This window comes from Salvelinus alpinus, chromosome 22 (genome assembly GCF_045679555.1).
Source record: "Salvelinus alpinus chromosome 22, SLU_Salpinus.1, whole genome shotgun sequence".
Classification (NCBI taxonomy): domain Eukaryota; kingdom Metazoa; phylum Chordata; class Actinopteri; order Salmoniformes; family Salmonidae; genus Salvelinus; species Salvelinus alpinus.
In genome coordinates, this window is record NC_092107.1 from 23,662,668 (window position 1) to 23,682,362 (window position 19,695).

Below are 19,695 nucleotides of genomic sequence, written 5' to 3' on the forward strand. Positions count from 1 at the left end.
AGACACACACACGGCACACTCTGATACACACACTGAATCCTCAGAGGAAATGCTGCTTTGTGTCGCGGTAATGAGATTCTCACACACCCGGACTTATTTACCAGCCCAGACGGGTGAGGAGGATGGAGGAAGGGAGAGAGAGAAAGTGGGAGAGAGAGGGAGGGAGAGAGGAAGAGATGGAGGACAACGGGAAGGAGAATGGGTAGGCATAGTCAGCCAGCTTTACTTCACAGGCCCCACCACCTAGAGAGACGGTTCAGCTGGCCTGGGCTGAGGCAGTGAGGCCTGTTTTGGCTATGGGTGGGACCTGTTAATTAATTTAATTTGTTAATAGGACAAGGAAGAAGGTAATATTGATCAAAACTTTAAAACTTTACGTAGCCAAACACGTCTGGGCCCTGTGTCCCCCGTGTCCTCCTTGGCCCTGTGTCCCCCTTGTCCTCCTTGGCCCAGCAGGAGGACACAGTCGCCAGCGAGCCATGGGACTTGCACACAATTAAACACGTCAGCGTGGGGTAACCTACCACACCTGCCGGGGGTGAAGACAGCAGCGCCTTGGACAGACCAGGCACACAAACACACAAACACACACACACACACACACACACACACACACACACACACACACACACACACACACACACACACACACACACACACACACACACACACACACACACACACACACAAGCGGTGGGGACAGGATGATTAAGAAGTTACCTCAATAAGGGGACCGAAGTCCAGCTGTGACCTCGATTCCCACTGCCTTCTCTGCCCAACTACTCCATACACAGTACTGACATGAAGAAAATACATTGAGATAACACTAACACATGGTGAAAATATATGACATAATAATAACTTATTAGTGACTTGCTATCCTTGGAATTCATCAAAACTTGCACCTGTTCTGTACCAGGTAGTTACCAATTGTATTTCTTTGATATATTGTTATATTTACAGTATATAATATTTAAATAAGTAGCAGAATGTACCCATTGTTACCACATAATTTCCTACCAGGAAATAGAGTAAACGGTACCGTTAAATAAAGTGCTACTGACAAAGTTATACAAATGTTCATGAAAACAGGTGTCACTAACTAAAGCAGTAGTTTGTCAGTAAGTGTTTGCTTTCCTTAGCAACCAATCGAACAAACTATTCCTATTCCTGTTTGCTATTCCTGTTTGCTTTAGACAGAATTACCTTGATTATGTACCAAAAAAGTCAATTAAATTAAATTAACTGTGAAAGGCTATTTATTTTAACACGAGGATGCGTATTTTTTTTCTTTAATAGGTATTATAGGAAAAAGCTGAATAGCACAAATATTGGCAGGAGAACAAAGGAAGAAGCAGTGACGTTACTTTGAGCAGCTGAGTCACACTGCCATCGTGTGGTCAAATACAGGTACTGCATAACTGCAAACCAAAGACGGTACCGTTACCAAATCAAATCAAATCAAATCAAATGTTATTAGTCACATACACATGGTTAGCAGATGTTAATGCGAGTGTAGCGAAATGCTTGTGCTTCTAGTTCCGACAATGCAGTAATAACCAACAAGTAATCTAACCTAACAATTCCACAACTACTACCTTATACACACACACAAGTGTAAAGGGATAAAGAATATGTACATAAAGATATATGAATGAGTGGTGGTACAGAACGGCATGGCAAGATGCAGTAGATGGTATAGAGTACGGTATATACATATGAGATGAGTACTGTAGGGTATGTAAACATAAAGTGGCATAGTTTAAAGTGGCTAGTGGTACATGTGTTACATAAAGATGGCAAGATGCAGTAGATGATATAGAGTACAGTATATACATATGAGATGGGTAATGTAGGGTATGTAAACATTATATTAAGTGGCATTGTTTAAAGTGGCTAGTGGTACATTTTTACATAATTTCCATCAATTCCCATTTTTAAAGTGGCTGGAGTTGAGTCAGTATGTTGGCAGCGGCCGCTAAATGTTAGTGGTGGCTGTTTAACAGTCTGATGGCCTTGAGATAGAAGCTGTTTTTCAGTCTCTCGGTCCCTGCTTTGATGCACCTGTACTGACCTCGCCTTCTGGATGATAGCGGGGTGAACAGGCAGTGGCTTGGGTGGTTGTTGTCCTTGATGATCTTTATGGCCTTCCTGTGACATCGGGTGGTGTAGGTGTCCTGGAGGGCAGGTAGTTTGCCCCCGGTGGTGCGTTCTGCAGACCTCACTACCCTCTGGAGAGCCTTACGGTTGTGGGCGGAGCAGTTGCCGTACCAGGCGGTGATACAGCCCGACAGGATGCTCTCGATTGTGCATCTGTAGAAGTTTGTGAGTGCTTTTGGTGACAAGCCACATTTCTTCAGCCTCCTGAGGTTGAAGAGGCGCTGCTGCGCCTTCTTCACAACGCTGTCTGTGTGGGTGGACCAATTCAGTTTGTCCGTGATGTGTACACCGAGGAACTTAAAACTTTCCACCTTCTCCACTACTGACCCGTCGATGTGGATAGGGGGGTGCTCCCTCTGCTGTTTCCTGAAGTCCACAATCATCTCCTTTGTTTTGTTGACGTTGAGTGTGAGGTTATTTTCCTGACACCACACTCCGAGGGCCCTCACCTCCTCCCTGTAGGCCGTCTCGTCGTTGTTGGTAATCAAGCCTACCACTGTAGTGTCATCCGCAAACTTGATGATTGAGTTGGAGGCGTGCATGGCCACGCAGTCGTGGGTGAACAGGGAGTACAGGAGAGGGCTCAGAACGCACCCTTGTGGGGCCCCAGTGTTGAGGATCAGCGGGGTGGAGATGTTGTTACCTACCCTCACCACCTGGGGGCGGCCCGTCAGGAAGTCCAGGACCCAGTTGCACAGGGCGGGGTCGAGACCCAGGGTCTCGAGCTTGATGACGAGTTTGGAGGGTACTATGGTGTTAAATGCTGAGCTGTAATCGATGAACAGCATTCTCACATGGGTATTCCTCTTGTCCAGATGGGTTAGGGCAGTGTGCAGTGTGGTTGCGATTGCGTCGTCTGTGGACCTATTAGGTCGGTAAGCAAATTGGAGTGGGTCTAGGGTGTCCGGTAGGGTGGAGGTGATATGGTCCTTGACTAGTCTCTCAAAGCACTTCATGATGACGGAAGTGAGTGCTACGGGGCGGTAGTCGTTTAGCTCAGTTACCTTAGCTTTCTTGGGAACAGGAACAATGGTGGCCCTCTTGAAGCATGTGGGAACAGCAGACTGGGATAAGGATTGATTGAATATGTCCGTAAACACACCAGCCAGCTGGTCTGCGCATGCTCTGAGGACGCAGATACCAAACAAGTATTTCTGAAATCATTCATAGGGGACACCATTGAGTGCAAATGTTTGAGCTAGCCCTGCTATAACACACCTCACTAGCTAATCAACCAGTCACCAAACCATTTGTTAGTGGAATCAAGTAGGTTAGTGCTGAGCTACAACAAAAATGTGCATGTCCTGAGGGACATAACTTCAGTCTGAGGTACCACTTCATTACCTTGGAAAACATACATCTGCTTTCTCCATAGAGATACATTGTTTTTGCCTTCAATAAAGTCCTTCCAAACTCTTGTGTGATGTTGAGTATAACCCATTCTGTTACAAAATACACCTCTTTATTTATTTGAATATGCATGCCTACGTGCACAAATACTGGAGTGCAACAAATTGATTTCTCCTCCACGTCACTACATACTCCTGTTGAGTTGAATAGGGCTATCCACTCTGTTGCCAAGTACATAGTAGGAGCAACTTCAATCTGAAGAACCCCTCTATTTTAACTACAGTCAGACTGACAGCCACACACACACAGACTCAACACACACACGCACACTCACACGCACACACACACGCACACGCACACACACACACACACACACACAGAGAGATAGAGGGAAAGAGTGATATGCAAGTAGGAAATGAACAATGTGACTGCCTTTGATAGACTGTGGGATTCTTTCCGTCTCATTGAGTTTGAATAATTTCCCGGATCAAATGGAGAGTAATTACACAACACCATCTCATGTAGAATGGTTGCTGTTTCCAGAGGGAGTGGCTAAGTATGTTTCACTGAATTGCAAACGGCCCACTGGGAACAGTCTTCAATTCAACATCTATTCCACGTTGTTCAACGTAATTTCATTGAAATGATGAGGAAACAACCTTGATTCAACCAGGGTGTACCCAGTGGGAGATGTCGTATTGGCAATGTAGTCACTTTCTTCACAGCTATAGCTAAAAGCGTTGGCTCTGTCGTATGGTCTCTGTGGTCTGTGATCTGTAGTCTGTGGAGAGGGAGCTGACCATTGTGCTGAATAAGGACTAAACTTTATGATGTAACTGAGTGTTCGGGTTAAGAGTAGAGCTCAAGATCTACACTTGTTTCTCCACTGTTGCTATTTTGGAAAGGAGTCACCTAGTCATAAGAAAGCATGCAGTCATATAGGCAACCACCTGTTACACTAGGAAGAACCAACACTACTCTGAAATCACGGAATTGAATCTCCACATTACTCAACAAGGTTTCTGTCAATTATTTTTCCTACAATGAAAACACATCCGTATAACTATATGTGTGAAAAAGAATGGTATCAACCACGTGTTTGATGTGTTTGATGCCATTTCATTGACATCATTCCAGCCATTACTATGAGCCATCCTCCCCTCAGCAGCCTTCATTGTATCCACATTATAGGCCTATATGACATAATGTGAGCAGCAGCAGACATTGGCTATCTACCACCTCTGAAACAGTGGTTGTCGGGTGGCACTATGGAAATTAGGTTTACTTCACTTCAAGCATGTTAATGTGGCTAATCCCCAGATTACGTGCCTATTTTCAAGATGCTATTACATCACTGAGTGTTAGGATCACCATAATTCTCACTGGCATTTCCACCTAATCCTGCAGCATTTTATTACCAAACCAGGTGGGATGCAGCCCTGGCGGCTGATCGGGACTGATGCGAGCCTTAAGGCTCTTTGTCCTTAACACAAAATAATGGATCAAAAGTGTAATAGGACACATCTTGCTTTCTGAGACACTGAGAAAGAAGAGCAGTCGAAGATGGTGACCTATAAAGCAAAGTCATGCCACCATGGGGAGAAGTGTCATGGCTGTATCCCGTGGGTTGGGTGCATCTGATTGTGATGACGTACTGTATCGTCCATGTTCCAGCTCCAACCCACTGCTGGTTTCTAGGCAACAGTTGAGGAGGACAGATGGAAGGATGGGTCACCTACATAAAGATGCATAAACCATGGTGCAGGATGGATAATCCACTGTAAGCCATGGAGATGCTATGAAATTAGATGTATAATATGTAATTCTATGCTGTAGGTCAGGAATCAGGGGATGGTTTGTGTGTGTGTGTGTGTGTGTGTGTGTGTGTGTGTGTGTGTGTGTGTGTGTGTGTGTGTGTGTGTGTGTGTGTGTGTGTGTGTGTGTGTGTGTGTGTGTGTGTGTGTGTGTGTGTGTGTGTGTGTGTGTGTGTGTGTGTGTGTGTGTGTGTGTGTGCGTGCGTGTTTGTGTCACGATAGCAACATTATAAGTAAACAAAAAAGCAAATAGTGTCAATAGAGGCAATCTGAGATTCAGCACCACAGACAATGATGATACCTTTGCATGTGATCTTCATTATAGTGTACTGTGCATTCGAAAAGTATTCAGAACCCTTGACTTTTTCCACATTTTGTTAAATCACAGCTTATTCTAAAATGGATTACATTTTATTTTAAAACTCATCAATCTAAACACAATACCCCATAATGACAATGTGAAAAAGGTTTTCAGAAATGTTTGCTAATTTACAAAAAATAAAAACACAAATAACTTATTTACATAAGCATTCAGACCCTTTGCTATGAGACGCGAAATTGAGAACAGGTCCATCCTGTTTCCATTGACTATCCTTGAGATGTTTCTACAATTTGATTGGTGGCCAGCTGTGGTAAATTCAATTGATTGGACATGATTTGGAAAAGCACACACCTGTCTATATAAGGTCCCACAATTGACAGTGCATGTCAGAGCAAAAACCAAGCCATGAGGTTGAAGGAATTGTCCGTAGAGCGCCGAGACAGGATTGTGTCAAGGCACAGATCTGGGGAAGGATACCAAAAATTGTCTACAGTATTGAAGGTCCCCAAGAACAGTGGCCTCCATCATTTTTTAATGTAAGAAGTTTGGAACCACCAAGACTGTTCCTAGAGCTGGCTGCCGGGCCAAACTTTGCAATTGGGGGAAAAGGGCCTTGGTCAGGGAGGTGACCAAGAACCTGATAGTCACTCTGACAGAGCTCCAGAGTTCCTCTGTGGAGATGGGAGAACCTTCCAGAAGGACAACCGTCTCTGCAGCACTCCACCAATCAGGCCTTTCTGGTAGAGTGGCAAGACAGAAGCCACTCCTCAGTAAAAGGCACATGATAGCCCACATGGAGTTTGCCCCCAAAAATCTAAAGGACTCTCAGACCATGGGAAACAAGATTCTCTGGTCTGATGAAACCAAGATTGAACTCTTTGGCCTGAATGCCAAGCGTTACGTCTGTAGGAAACCTGGCACCATCCCTACGGTGAAGCATGGTGGTGGCAGCATCATGCTGTGGGAATGTTTTTCAGTGGCGGGGACTGTGAGACTTGTCAGGATTGAGGGAAAGATGAACGGATCAATGTACAGAGAGATCTTTGATGAAAACCTTCTCCAGAGCGCTCAGGACCTCAGATTGGGGGAAAGGTTCACCTTCCAACAGGACAACGACCCTAAGCACACAGCCAAGACAACGCAGGAGTGGCTTCAGGACAAATCTCTGAATGTCCTTGAGTGGCCCAGCCAGAGCCCGTACTTGAACCCAATCGAACATCTCTGGCGATACCTGAAAATACCTGTGCGTCGACGGTCCCCATCCAACCTGACAGAGCTTGAGAGAATCTGCAGAGAAGAATGGTTGAAACTCCCCAAATACAGGTGTGCCAAGCTTGTAGCGTCATACCCAAGAAGATGCAAGGCTGTAATCACTACCAAAGGTGCTTCAGCAAAGTACTGCGTAAAGGGTCTGAATACTTTTTTTTTAAACATTTGCAAACATTTCTAAAAAACTGTTTTTGCTTTGTCATTATGGGGTATTGTGTGTAGATTGAGGAGGGGGGAAAACGATTTAATACATTTTGGAATAAGGCTGTAACGTAACAAAATGTGAAAAAAGTCAAGGGGTCTGAATTCTTTACGTAATTCAAGGCCTGCAAGTCCTGCCTGGTTTGTCTGACCTCTTACTGTGAGACTCACACACCTCACCTCATCAGATAGCCCCAGCCCTAAAGAGACTTGCCATTTGATGGTACAGAATACATACAGAACTCAAATGAAAAGTTGATACGTTTAGTTTTATTTTTCCTTGATATGAGAGACAAAGATCAGTCATTTGTGGCATTTCATTACATACTGCAATCTCCTCTTTAACAAATTAGTTGCAAAAGTTCCGGATATTTACCAAAGTTACTGGAATATTTCAGAAATACATTATAATTAATTAACAGGTAATTTTGGAAATGGAAACTTTGAGAATTTACACTTGATTATTTTAAATGATACATATTTTTCTGATTCTTTATGACTGTGCCCATATTTTCCATGCATTTCTAGTGGATAGACCATATGGTTCAGGAGAAAACAGCCTTATTCATTAAACAAACATCTTATCAACAATGATGGCATTTGAAAGGAAATCTGAAAGAATTTAACTATTGAGATAGACAACTGACACCACTTCGGCCCCCACAAAATACAACAAAGATATATAAAAGATAAAGAAAGTTAAGAATATAAAGGATATTCCATGTTGAAATCTTCATAATAAGCAGCGACGATATTCACTAAATTGTTAAGTTAAATTTAGGTTCATATTTTACCGTTTTGGGATTCTATTTTTCATATAAAGGTGGCAGGTAGCCTAGCAGTTAAGAGCGTTGGGCCAGTAATCTGAAATCCCAGAGCCGACTAGGTGAAAAATCTTGTCGATGTGTCCTTGAGGAAGGCACTTCTGGATAAGAGCGTCTGCTAAAATTACAAAAATATTAAAAACATAGTTTATATCTTCACCATTTTTCTTCATCTTACATTTTATTGAAGAATCCCCAAATTCTTGATTATTGGTACTTTTCCGGGAATGTTCCCTCTCTTTGCACAACCCCAATAAGGAATGACAATCAGCTGACCTGAAAAAGTTCAATTTCATCAATAGTAGAGATGATCAGAGGGGCAGAGTTACCACTACGTTTACCAGGGCAGATGTATGGATAGAGTTTCTCAGTGAAGGTGTAGTCAATGAAAGAGTGGATAGGAGACTTGGCCTCCACATCATAGAAGGAGACCTGACCCTCTTCATAATCCACAAACACTCCCACCTTCTGAGGCTTCTCTCTCAGGGAGAGGGAGCAAAATGGGGAAGCACCAGCGGTGTACTCATCTCCATTCCTCAGTGACAGAATCCAGTATCCATTCTTAGGGCTCAGTGTAATCCTTCCCTTCCTGTTGATGGACTCTCTGGCCACTCCTATAGACCAGTCAGTCTTCCCCTTAACCTCCAACTCATAGTAGAATCTCCCTGAAGAGAAACCCTCCTTTCCCAGGACACAAAGAGTAGTATCAAACCTTGCTAGTTTGTCAGGAAGATGTTGTTTTATATCTCCAAGTCTTACTTGTTTACCGTCCTCAGACAGGACAAGTTTGCAGTTTGCCGTATCAGGGTCCAGAGTCACATCCACTGCATACTGCTGCATCCTCTGGTGCTCAGAATCACACAATGACTTATGTAAAGTCTTCACTGTATCCAACAGCTGGGGCATGATTCTCAGAGTCTCTGCAAGCTGACACAGAGCTCTCCTCAAGTTTCCTACACACAGCTTAGTGTGAATACTGATCTGAGACAAGTCCATGGTGGGAGGAAAACTGCAGAGGGATGCAGAGCTCTGGAGAAGGTGGAGGTGGTCTTCAGTGTTTGAGAGCTTCTCCAGCTCAGTGCGTCTCCTCTGTAACCCTGCCATTTCCTGCTCCAGCCCCCAAATGAGCCTTTCAGCCCACCTCTCTTCTGCTTTCTTCTCCTCCTCAACCACCTCCACGTAGTCAGTCTGGCTTTTTTGAAAGCTTTGCACCAGATCAGTGAAGAGTTGAATGGTTTTTGCTTTCTCTCTTTGTGTGTATTTGTTTCTGAGATCTACTGAGTGTTTCATCTCCTGAATCTTCTGCAGTCGCTCCTGGATCAGATGCTGCACTTGTGCCTCTGTCTTCCCCAGCTGAGCCTTCCTCTCTTCACACTCTTCCTCTATAGGGACAGTGTGGTGATCTTTGTGGTCTGTCTCAGTGCAGAACTGGCAGACACACATCTGGTCAGTCCTACAGAACAGCTCCAGGAATTTGTTGTGCTTCTTACACGTCCTGTCTTCTTCCAGGTTGTCCACAGGGTCAATCAGTGTGTGTCTCTTTAGGGCTGGGGCTATCTGATGAGGCTGCAGGTGAGTCTCACAGAAAGAGGTCAGACACACCAGGCAGGACTTGCAGGCCTTGAGCTTTGTCCCAGTGCAGACGTCACAGGCCGTTTCTCCAGGTTTGGTAGGACGTTGTTGTGTTTGTGTTTGGCTGACGGGAGATTTCTCTTGAACTGCATGCATGAATTGATCAGCCATGTCAGCAATGAAAGTATTGACAAAGAGTTCTGGTCTCCTATAAAACCTTCGTTTACACAGTGGACACAGGCAGTGGTCAGTGGTATCCCAGTATCCACTGACACAGGCCATGCAGAAGTTGTGTCCACATGGAGTTGTGACTGGCTTAGTAAACACATCCAGACAGATAGAGCACAAGAACTGATCTTCAGACTGGGAACAGCTGGAGGTAGCCATATCTAGACAGACAGACCAAACATAACTGGCAACTAGCAAGACATTAGGAATAAACAAAAAAAAGTGACACGAAAAGTGTCATGGATGGTTTTGTATGTGCTAATACCAACAAATCTGTATACATACACTATCGGGCAAAAGTTTTAGAACACCTACTCATTCAAGGGTTTTTCTTTATTTTTACTATTTTCTACATTGTAGAATAATAGTGAAGACATCATAACTATGAAATAACACATATGGTAACCGAAATCATGTAGTAACCAAAAAATATATTTTATATTTATTTATATATTTTATTGTGTTAAATGAGGCCTCACATCCTTGTTACACTAGTGACCATATCCCCCGCGCATCCCGCAAAGGCGGAGGTGTTGCTAACATTTATGATAGCACATTTTTATTTACAAAAAAAACCCTGATGTTTTTGTCTTTTGAGCTTCTAGTCATGAAATCTATGCAGCCTACTCAATCACTTTTTATAGCTACTGTTTACAGGCCTCCTGGGCCATATACAGCGTTCCTCACTGAGTTCCCTGAATTCCTATCGGACCTTGTAGTCATGGCAGATAATATTCAAATTTTTGGTGACTTTAATATTCACATGGAAAAGTCCACAGACCCACTCCAAAACGCTTTCGGAGCCATCATCGACTCAGTGGGTTTTTCCAACATGTCTCCGGACCTACTCACTGCCACAGTCATACTCTGGACCTAGTTTTGTCCCGTGGAATAAATGTTGTGGATCTTAATGTTTTTCCTCATAATCCTGGACTATCGGACCACCATTTTATTACGTTTGCAATCACAACAAATAATCTGCTCAGACACCAACCAAGGATCATCAAAAGCCGTACTATAAATTCTTGAACTCTGTGAAGCATTTATTTGGGCTGTAATTCCTGAGGCTGGTAACTCTAATGAACTTATCCTCAGCAGCAGAGGTAACTCTGGGTCATCCTTTCCTGTGGCGGTCCTCATGAGAGACAGTTTCATCATAGCGCTTGATGGTTTTTGCGACTGCTCTTTAAACTTTTGACTGACCGTATTGACTGACCTTCATGTCTTAAAGTAATGATGGACTGTCTTTTCTCTTTGCTTATTTGAGCTGTTCTTGCCATAATATGGACTTGGTATTTTACCAAATAGGGCTATCTTCTGTATACCCCCCTACCTTGTAACAACAAAAATGATTGGCTCAAACGCAACTTTTTCAGGATTGGTGGGTCCCCTGCGGGACAGTTGAGCTAATGTAGGCTAATGTGATTAGCATGAGGTTGTAAGTGACAAGAACATTTCCCAGGACATAGACATTTCTGATGTTGGCAGAAAGCTTAAATTCTTGCTAATCTAACTGCATTGTCTAATTTACAGTAGCTATTACAGTGAACGAATACCATGCTATTGTTTGAAGAGAGTGCACAGTTTTGAACATAAAAAGTTATTAACTATAATTTTACCATGTAGAAAATAGTAAAAATAATGAAAAACCCTTGAATGAGTAGGTGTTCTAAAACTTTTGACGGTAGTGTATGTGCATGCATTAAGCTTAAAGAGATATTTTACAAAAAACTTTTAAATAAACATTTTAGTGTGCATTTAATTGGCCTTGTCATCACAGTTTTTGCTCTATTCTGAAAGTGCTTTATCTTCAAAATGTAACTGCTGACATGCAAAACCTTTTTGGATCGTGTTAACAATTGTCTAATGAACAAAACACTAATAGATAGTTTTTGAGTAAACTATATATTTAAGATATATTTTCTTCTCTGCCTTTCTTGGCCACTATAGGGAGAGAAAGCAAGAAAATATAATCCCTCCATCAATTACTCACTTGTGTGTGTTGTTAACTCGATCCTGTCCCTAGATCTTTTTTTGAAGAACAAAAAGAGACGTAGCTTAGTTGTGTGTCGAGAGATCTCTGAAGAGCTGGGCTTGTTTCTGTATCAGATCCTTTGGTCTGATGTAGTTTCATTTCACCGAGGTGAAATCAGGTTACAGGAAATCACTCAGGTTACACAGCCACTCCCCATCCTCTATGAATACTGTATGTGTGTGTGCGTGTGCGTGTGCGTGTGCGTGCGTGTGTGTGCGTGTGTGTGTGTGTGTGCCTGCCCTTCCTACTGTTGTTCTTAAAGGAGCAGGGTTAATCTTTACACAGAGCTGGGCCCTCAAACAGCTTTAATCTTTACAATACTAGAATGATAGGAGTATTTCAAAACTGTTATTAAACGTATGTATATCCTTTGTTAGGTTTTAATTTTCCAGAGTAAATAACTCACGGACACTAGAGAAGCTTAACCAAGTTTAATTCTTCCGAAAGGGTCGTTACAGCTGTAATTCAGACCAATAGATGGCTTCCCCCGTGGTGGTATTCATACCCCACGTTGGGTGGAGTATCCTCCTATTCTCTAAACATTGCATCATTCTTGCTAAGCAGGGAACTAAGTGATATGAGCCTTCAACGGTTTCTCCCCTTATCAGTATTGTCACATGCGATTGTTTTCTCTGCACTCAGCCCCTCCCAAGCTTTATTTTGACACCCCGCACGTCTCCTTTGTAACTAATGTTCCTATACTCTGAGTATAACAATGTTCAAAGTTTACCCCAGAATCCAACACCTTCAAAAATAATGGAAAGCAATTATAATGATATCACATAACCTCATATTAAGCAGCTCAAAAGCTTAACTCACATGCCAGTCAGTGGACATATTTATGAGTCAGACCAGAACATTTTCTACAGGACCTGACAAGGGTTAACTCCTGGCCCCAGTCATAGTACCAGGAGGAGCAGAGGAGGACAGGCCAGTAACATATACTCTGCTGCCTCTCTCCATGTGGACATGTGCGAGCACAACAGCATCTAGAAAATCATTGAACATTCTGAGGATGGAAGAGGAGAAAGGAATGGTGTGGTCATCTATGGTATATAGTCGGTGCTACGTTATCAGCTGTATTGGAAATGTACAATCCAATGTTAATATCAAACATTTCATGGAAGTTTAATTTGGTCAAAGTGATTTACAAAGTATGCTAGTAGTGGCACCCCACCCTTATGTGCAGTAAATCATTGGAATAATCATTAGATTCAATGTAATTCCCTCCTACTAAGAAATGTGTATCTGTTCAGCCTTTTCGTCTCTGAATATTTTGCTAATAATCTCAATTCCAGAGCATTAAAAAAACGTCCATATTTCAAGTGGCCAGTGGCATGTACTGTACCAGGACGACGGTGCTTCTCGAGCCCAAAATTAAGAAAATCTGTCCCAAATTTAAGGAGATCCCAATGCAGTTTTATGATGACATAGGCAACAGAAACACTTAAAATCTGTGGATTGTAGCTGTGCAATCATTATAGCTCATTTCACTATGAACGGATGCACACAGGTGATCGATGTAGATGACGACAATGTAGGCTGAACAGCATAAGATTTTCAGAAGCAACAATGACTCAATTTACCTCTTATGCAAACATAAAATCCCTGAAAGTTAAGATCATAGGTGACGCGTCCATAAGGCTAGGGGAAGCCTTCCCTAAAGTAAATTGAATTATATTGACAAAATGATACACCTATTAGACTACTCCTGTCTATCCAAAAATAAATAAAAGCATTCAAAATAGGCTACTAAAGCATGATTTGGCCACAAAGGATCATTAGCTTGGATTGTTTTAAATCACATTGCCTACAGTCAGAAGGAAAGGCAGCATGCACAACTTGGGCAGCAGGTGCAGAAAATACCAAATACATTATTTTTGAGTTGCAACTGTCAGTTAGAAGTAGAGGCCCAGCCAGGCATCTCACAATATTTCAAAATACAATTGCGGGAAAACAAATGGTTGCTGGAAAGAGAAGACAATGAAAAGACTCGAATCTGTCATTTAGTTATACATTTTCTCAACTTCATTGAAGGAACAACAGTGTAGCCAACCTTATTGGCACCAGCAGAGAACATCAGCAATATCCCAGGTGATGACATCAGTGATCTTCAGGTCGTAGCTCTAGAAAGAGGCCCGAGTTCCGGATTTGCAATTCCGAATTGGATGACCTTTCAAAACGTATTTTCCCAGTTGGAGCTTGTTTTTTTGCAAGTTCCCAGTGTTCTTGAACTCACTGAAGTCAGATTTCGCAGTTCCGAGTTCACCAGTTGTTTCATTGACAGCATGGCAATGTTGAATGTTTATCATTTTAACCCTCCTGCTGTGTTCCGGTCGAATTGGACCGATTTTCTCTCTGAAAAATTTAGTTAATTTAATCTGATTGTCATAAGGTTCCATAACTTTGTACACACAGGGCATCTGAACACACAAATACATTCTGATGATTTTCATTACATTTTGGGTGTTTTATTTAACTTTTGTACACCTGTGGTATTCCCGGTCAAAAATGACCAGTCATTAGAAATGAATGGGTGAGACTACAATTAGTGTATAAAATTGAATTCAGGCACTGTTATGAATTGTATGTATAATGACTAAATGATGTATACATTGAAAAGTAATGATAGGACTGTAGCTAACAGAATTCTACCCTGTCTGATGAAGAATGTTTATACATAGGCAAAGAGGAAGTGTTAACAGACAACTTGTGACCACTGTGACACTAACAACAGGAAAGATGTCTCGTCCACATCCAGGGAGGGGAGAAGCCGTTGGGCTTGCAGTAGATTGTTGTAGCATATGATAAGCAATGTAGGCATAGGAGAAGACTTGTAAAACAGCATTGTCATTGTCTGAGAGGAGGAGGGACATTTATGATGAAATGAGAGGTATATAAACCAATGTACATGAAATGATGGGCAGAGCTCTGTCTGTTTCATTTCAACCAGAATCTTACAAACTCTGGACTACAGACAGACTATTTAATTGAAGTTCAGTTTATGAACCTTGGGAACATAATTCCCTTAACAATTTGGTCCTTCGAGCCGAATCTCAATACCTGCCTCTGTCGTCCCAAGGAACTACTGAAAATCGTGCATGGGCGGATCCAGGATCCGTAAGACAAAGACCTGATCTCTGAGTTGAGGGTTTATTTCAGGCCAGTGGTGAACTGGTACACGACAGAGGTGGTGACGAGATCCAACCTACATTGCTTTTCCCAGTCTTCAAGACGAAGGTCAGTAATCTGTGTTCACGAATTTGGGGGGAATGATTTAAGATATCTTTGATTTGATGTTCTACATGCTTAGAATTGATCAATAATAGGAGCTTCGGCATTCCAAACAGATTCACCAGGAGGTTTGCTTTGTGTTCTAACCAAAATCGATAGGAGGCAGGGTCCGCGATGACCTGAGGTAAGGTGCACTACCACAAATAAAACTAACTTAATAGATCTGGCCACCTTTGTGACGGCCTGCAAGGTTTGTTAAGTAGGGATACTAAATAGGTGTTGTTAGATAGGACGGTCGTTTTGTACAAATAGGATAACTTATGGTTAATTGACATGCGGTAAATTAGCCATAGACTCAATTCAAAAGACATACCTAAATAAAGTCCTAAGTCCTAAATAGTCTAATTGTAAATGGGAAGTAGTCTGAGACTATGAAAAGTAGCGATAGATATATTAAAACAGGTGAGGATATAAACTAGGCTTGGTGAGAAAGGAAGGTAATTCTATGCAAACAAGATAACTTAACCTATTCAATACTGAAATAAAGTCCAAAAAGGAGGAGAGGGAAGCCTAATATAGCGGTGTGAGATACGAGGTATTAACATCAATATGTCCCAACTGTATTACGGATGAGATCTAATGTCCAATCGAAAGACACCTCTATAGATAAAGCTTCCAGAAAGGAGAAATGCACACAGGTTAGCACATACACATAGAGTGTGAGATAATACCATAGAACATAACTATAGTAATTGGATAACAGTAGGAAGCACACACATAGATCATAGAGACCTAATATAGACACGCACACCATAGAGTGTGAGAAGAGATCAGAGTTTTAAAAAGCACACACATAGAATAAGAAGATAATAATTTGCGTGTGAGATAGATATATCGATCATAATATAGACACACGCACATAGGGAGTAGTGACATACACATTAATTGTGAGACACCTAGAGATAAGGTTTTACTAACAATGGGCAGTAAATCCTCAAAGGAGGTCCCGGAATTAACCGGGGATGAGAGGTAGATCTAATTCCCAAAATGGAGAAAGAAGTACGAATTTGAGAGAAGTCTAGATGTAGAAAAAATACAATTAATGATAAAGTAGATAAATAAGGCATGCGAAGATAGTATAGGGAAGCAGCGGGTAGAGGGGCTAGACTCTGCTAGGCTGTGGTTGTCTGAAGCCAGAAAAAGAGAGAGAGGGACAGAGATATGGAGATGAGACAGAAAAAGGTCAGACAGGTAGTAGGAAAGGATTGGGCGGCTGTAAAAGAAGACTGGACCCCAGGACAGGGGGCAGCGGTTGTTTTACAGTGGGCTGTAGATAGAGAGCAGAGAGAGAGAGAGCAGACAGACAGGAGTCAAATATTTTATTGCTACTCTGGGGGAAATTGCAGGAAAGATCAGGAAAGATTTTAAAAAGAAAGTGGATAGAACCCGAGGACAGAAAGTGCTACAACGGTGATAAAACAGGACACATGGCAGAGGATTCTAAGGTCCCACCAAGGAACAGTAGACAGAGACAGAAAAGGGAACGTAGGCGAAGGAGAAAGAGAGGAGTAGTAGCAGCAGGAAGGCAAGTGTAAAGAGAGAGACAGAGACAATGAGAGCGTATTTAATTAAATACGTGAATTCTTTTGATAAAGGAATGTTCTGGGAACCTGGGATACAACATGCAGAAAATGTTTGACTTAAAAAAAAAAAAAGTTTAATATAGTAAGAAACATTTCTTTGAAGGGGTGGTATGACTTGTTCCACATGCCGTATCCATACTGTTGTTAGAACATAAAATGGCTTACATGTCACCATCTAGACATCTGTCTTGTATGATAATTATTTTGAACATGCCTAATTTGACAATGGAGCGTTGTACTACTCTGAACCCCTCCACATTAGTTCCTATTGCAACAGATGGCAGCCCACATGATTGTGTAACAGAATCCAAGAAAGTTGACTTACTACGACCCGATTTAACTGACCTTGCTTTATCTGATGGGGAACTGACTATGTTTGTAGATGGATCATCCAGAAAGAACCCTGATGGCACTAAGGCGACTGGATATGCTGTAGTTACAGACACAGAGGTCTTGGAAACAGAGCCGTTACCAAGAAACTATTCAGCACAACATGCAGAGATAGTAGCACTCACCCGGGCGTGTCAGTTAGGGACAAGAAAACGTATTACCATTTATACAGACCGGAGCTGCCCTTCGGTCCGGAGCTGCCCCTCAGTCCGGAGCTGTCCCTCAGTCCAAAGGCGCTCCTCAGTCCAGTGGGGCCATTTATTAGGGTCCCCAGTCCAAGGTCGGCGGCGAGGGTCGCCGCTCTAAAGACGCCACTGAAGCGGACTAAGACTATGGTGGAGTGGGGTCCACGGCCAGCGCCAGAGCCGCCAACGCGGACAGATGCCCACCCAGACCCTCCCCTATAGGGTCAGGTTTTGCGGCCGGAGTCCGCACCTTGGGGAGGGGGGTACTGTCACGTTCTGCCCTTAGTTCTTTTGTTATTTCTTTGTTTTAGTATGGTCAGGGCATGAGTTGGGTGGGTTATCTATGTTCATTTTTCTATGTTGTTTTTTTTGTTTGGCCTGGTATGATTCTCAATAAGAGGCAGGTGTCGTTAGTTGTCTCTGATTGAGAATCATACTTAGGTAGCCTTTTTCCACCTGTGTTGCGTGGGTGTTTATTTTCCGTGTCAGTGTTTGTTCCATTACGGGACTGTGTTCGGTTTTCATTTTATTTGCTTGTTCCTTTTGTTTTTCTGTGTCCAGTGAGATTTCATTAAAATATATTATGGACACATACCACGCTGCGCATTGGTCCGACATTTCTTACTCCTCGTCAGGGGAGGACGAAGAAAACCGTTACACATTGCTGTTACATTAATAAACAACTAAGATAACGTGCTGTACTATAGAGATAACAGCCCAGACTCGCATTGTGTACAGTGGAGACAAAGAAAATAGTAATTGACAAATTAAAGATCGGTCCATGTACTTTTGCACTTATTCGGTTTCTGTCTTTTCTGGCACTCTGCAGTGCCAGTGTCGTCCCCTATGGTCACAATGGACCCCTGCATCTCTTCCACTGTGAACTTCAACCTGAATGAACAGACATGATTGGTATTGAAACTCTTAGGTGGCACATACACATTATTTGCTGGTCCAAATTCACTCCCTACCCCTCCTCCTTGGCCCTGACTTAAACCTTAGATTTTTCTGAAGGGTCTGGATAGGTATACAGTGAGGGAAAAAAGTATTTGATCCCCTGCTGATTTTGTACGTTTGCCCACTGACAAAGAAATTATCAGTCTATAATTTTAATGGTAGGTTTATTTGAACAGTGAGAGACAGAATAACAACAAAAATATCCAGAAAAATGCATGTCAAAAATGTTATAAATTGATTTGCATTTTAATGAGGGAAATAAGTATTTGACCCCTTCTCAATCAAAAAGATTTCTGGCTCCCAGGTGTCTTTCATACAGGTAACGAACGGAGATTAGGAGCACACTTAAAGGGAGTGCTCCTAATCTCAGTTTCTTACCTGTATAAAAGATACCTGTCCACAGAAGCAATCAATCAATCAGATTCCAAACTCTCCACCATGGCCAAGACCAAAGAGCTCTCCAAGGATGTCAGGGACAAGATTGTAGACCTACACAAGGCTGGAATGGGCTACAAGACCATCGCCAAGCAGCTTGGTGAGAAGGTGACAACAGTTTCTGTGATTATTCGCAAATGGAAGAAACACAAAAGAACTGTCAATCTCCCTCAGCCTGGGGCTCCATGCAAGATCTCACCTCGTGGAGTTGCAATGATCATGAGAACGGTGAGGAATCAGCCCAGAACTACACAGGAGGATCTTGTCAATGATCTCAAGGCAGCTGGGACCATAGTCATCAAGAAAACAATTGGTAACACACTATGCCGTGAAGGACTGAAATCCTGCAGCGCCCGCAAGGTCCCCCTGCTCAAGAAAGCACATATACATGCCCGTCTGAAGTTTGCCAATGAACATCTGAATGATTCAGAGGACAACTGGGTGAACGTGTTGTGGTCAGATGAGACCAAAATGGAGTTCTTTGGCATCAACCCAACTTGCCGTGTTTGGAGGAGGAGGAATGCTGCCTATGACCCCAAGAAACCATCCCCACCGTCAAACATGGAGGTGGAAACATTATGCTTTGGGGGTGTTTTTCTGCTAAAGGGACAGGACAACTTCACCGCATCAAAGGGACGATGGACGGGGCCATGTACCATCAAATCTTGGGTGAGAACCTCCTTCCCTCAGCCAGGGTATTGAAAATGGGTCGTGGATGGGTATTCCAGCATGACAATGACCCAAAACACACGGCCAAGGCAACAAAGGAGTGGCTCAAGAAGAAGCACATTAAGGTCCTGGAGTGGCCTAGCCAGTCTCCAGACCTTAATCCCATAGAAAATCTGTGGAGGGAGCTGAAGGTTCGAGTTGCCAAACGTCAGCCTCGAAACCTTAATGACTTGAAGAAGATCTGCAAAGAGGAGTGGGACAAAATCCCTCCTGAGATGTGTGCAAACCTGGTGGCCAACTACAAGAAACGTCTGACCTCTGTGATTGCCAACAAGGGTTTTGCCACCAAGTACTAAGTCATGTTTTGCAGAGGGGTCAAATACTTATTTCCCTCATTAAAATGCAAA

At 42.7% G+C, this 19,695-nt stretch overlaps 1 protein-coding gene and 1 long non-coding RNA gene across 2 annotated transcripts; one reads left to right on the forward strand and one right to left on the reverse strand.

The window, feature by feature from the left end:
- Nucleotides 1-7,366: 7,366 nt before the first annotated feature.
- On the reverse strand, nucleotides 7,367-11,897 carry LOC139549286 (E3 ubiquitin-protein ligase TRIM39-like). Its single transcript, XM_071359574.1, has 2 exons — nucleotides 11,734-11,897; nucleotides 7,367-9,901 (listed from the first exon to the last, which is right to left on the reverse strand). Exon 2 carries the CDS (start codon nucleotides 9,897-9,899, stop codon nucleotides 8,208-8,210), a length of 1,692 nt encoding a protein of 563 aa, XP_071215675.1. The 5' UTR covers nucleotides 9,900-9,901; nucleotides 11,734-11,897; the 3' UTR covers nucleotides 7,367-8,207.
- A 2,719-nt stretch (nucleotides 11,898-14,616) lies between these two features.
- On the forward strand, nucleotides 14,617-16,421 carry LOC139549791 (uncharacterized). Its single transcript, XR_011669939.1, has 2 exons — nucleotides 14,617-15,015; nucleotides 15,126-16,421. It is a non-coding gene; the product is annotated as an uncharacterized lncRNA (long non-coding RNA).
- Nucleotides 16,422-19,695: the final 3,274 nt, after the last annotated feature.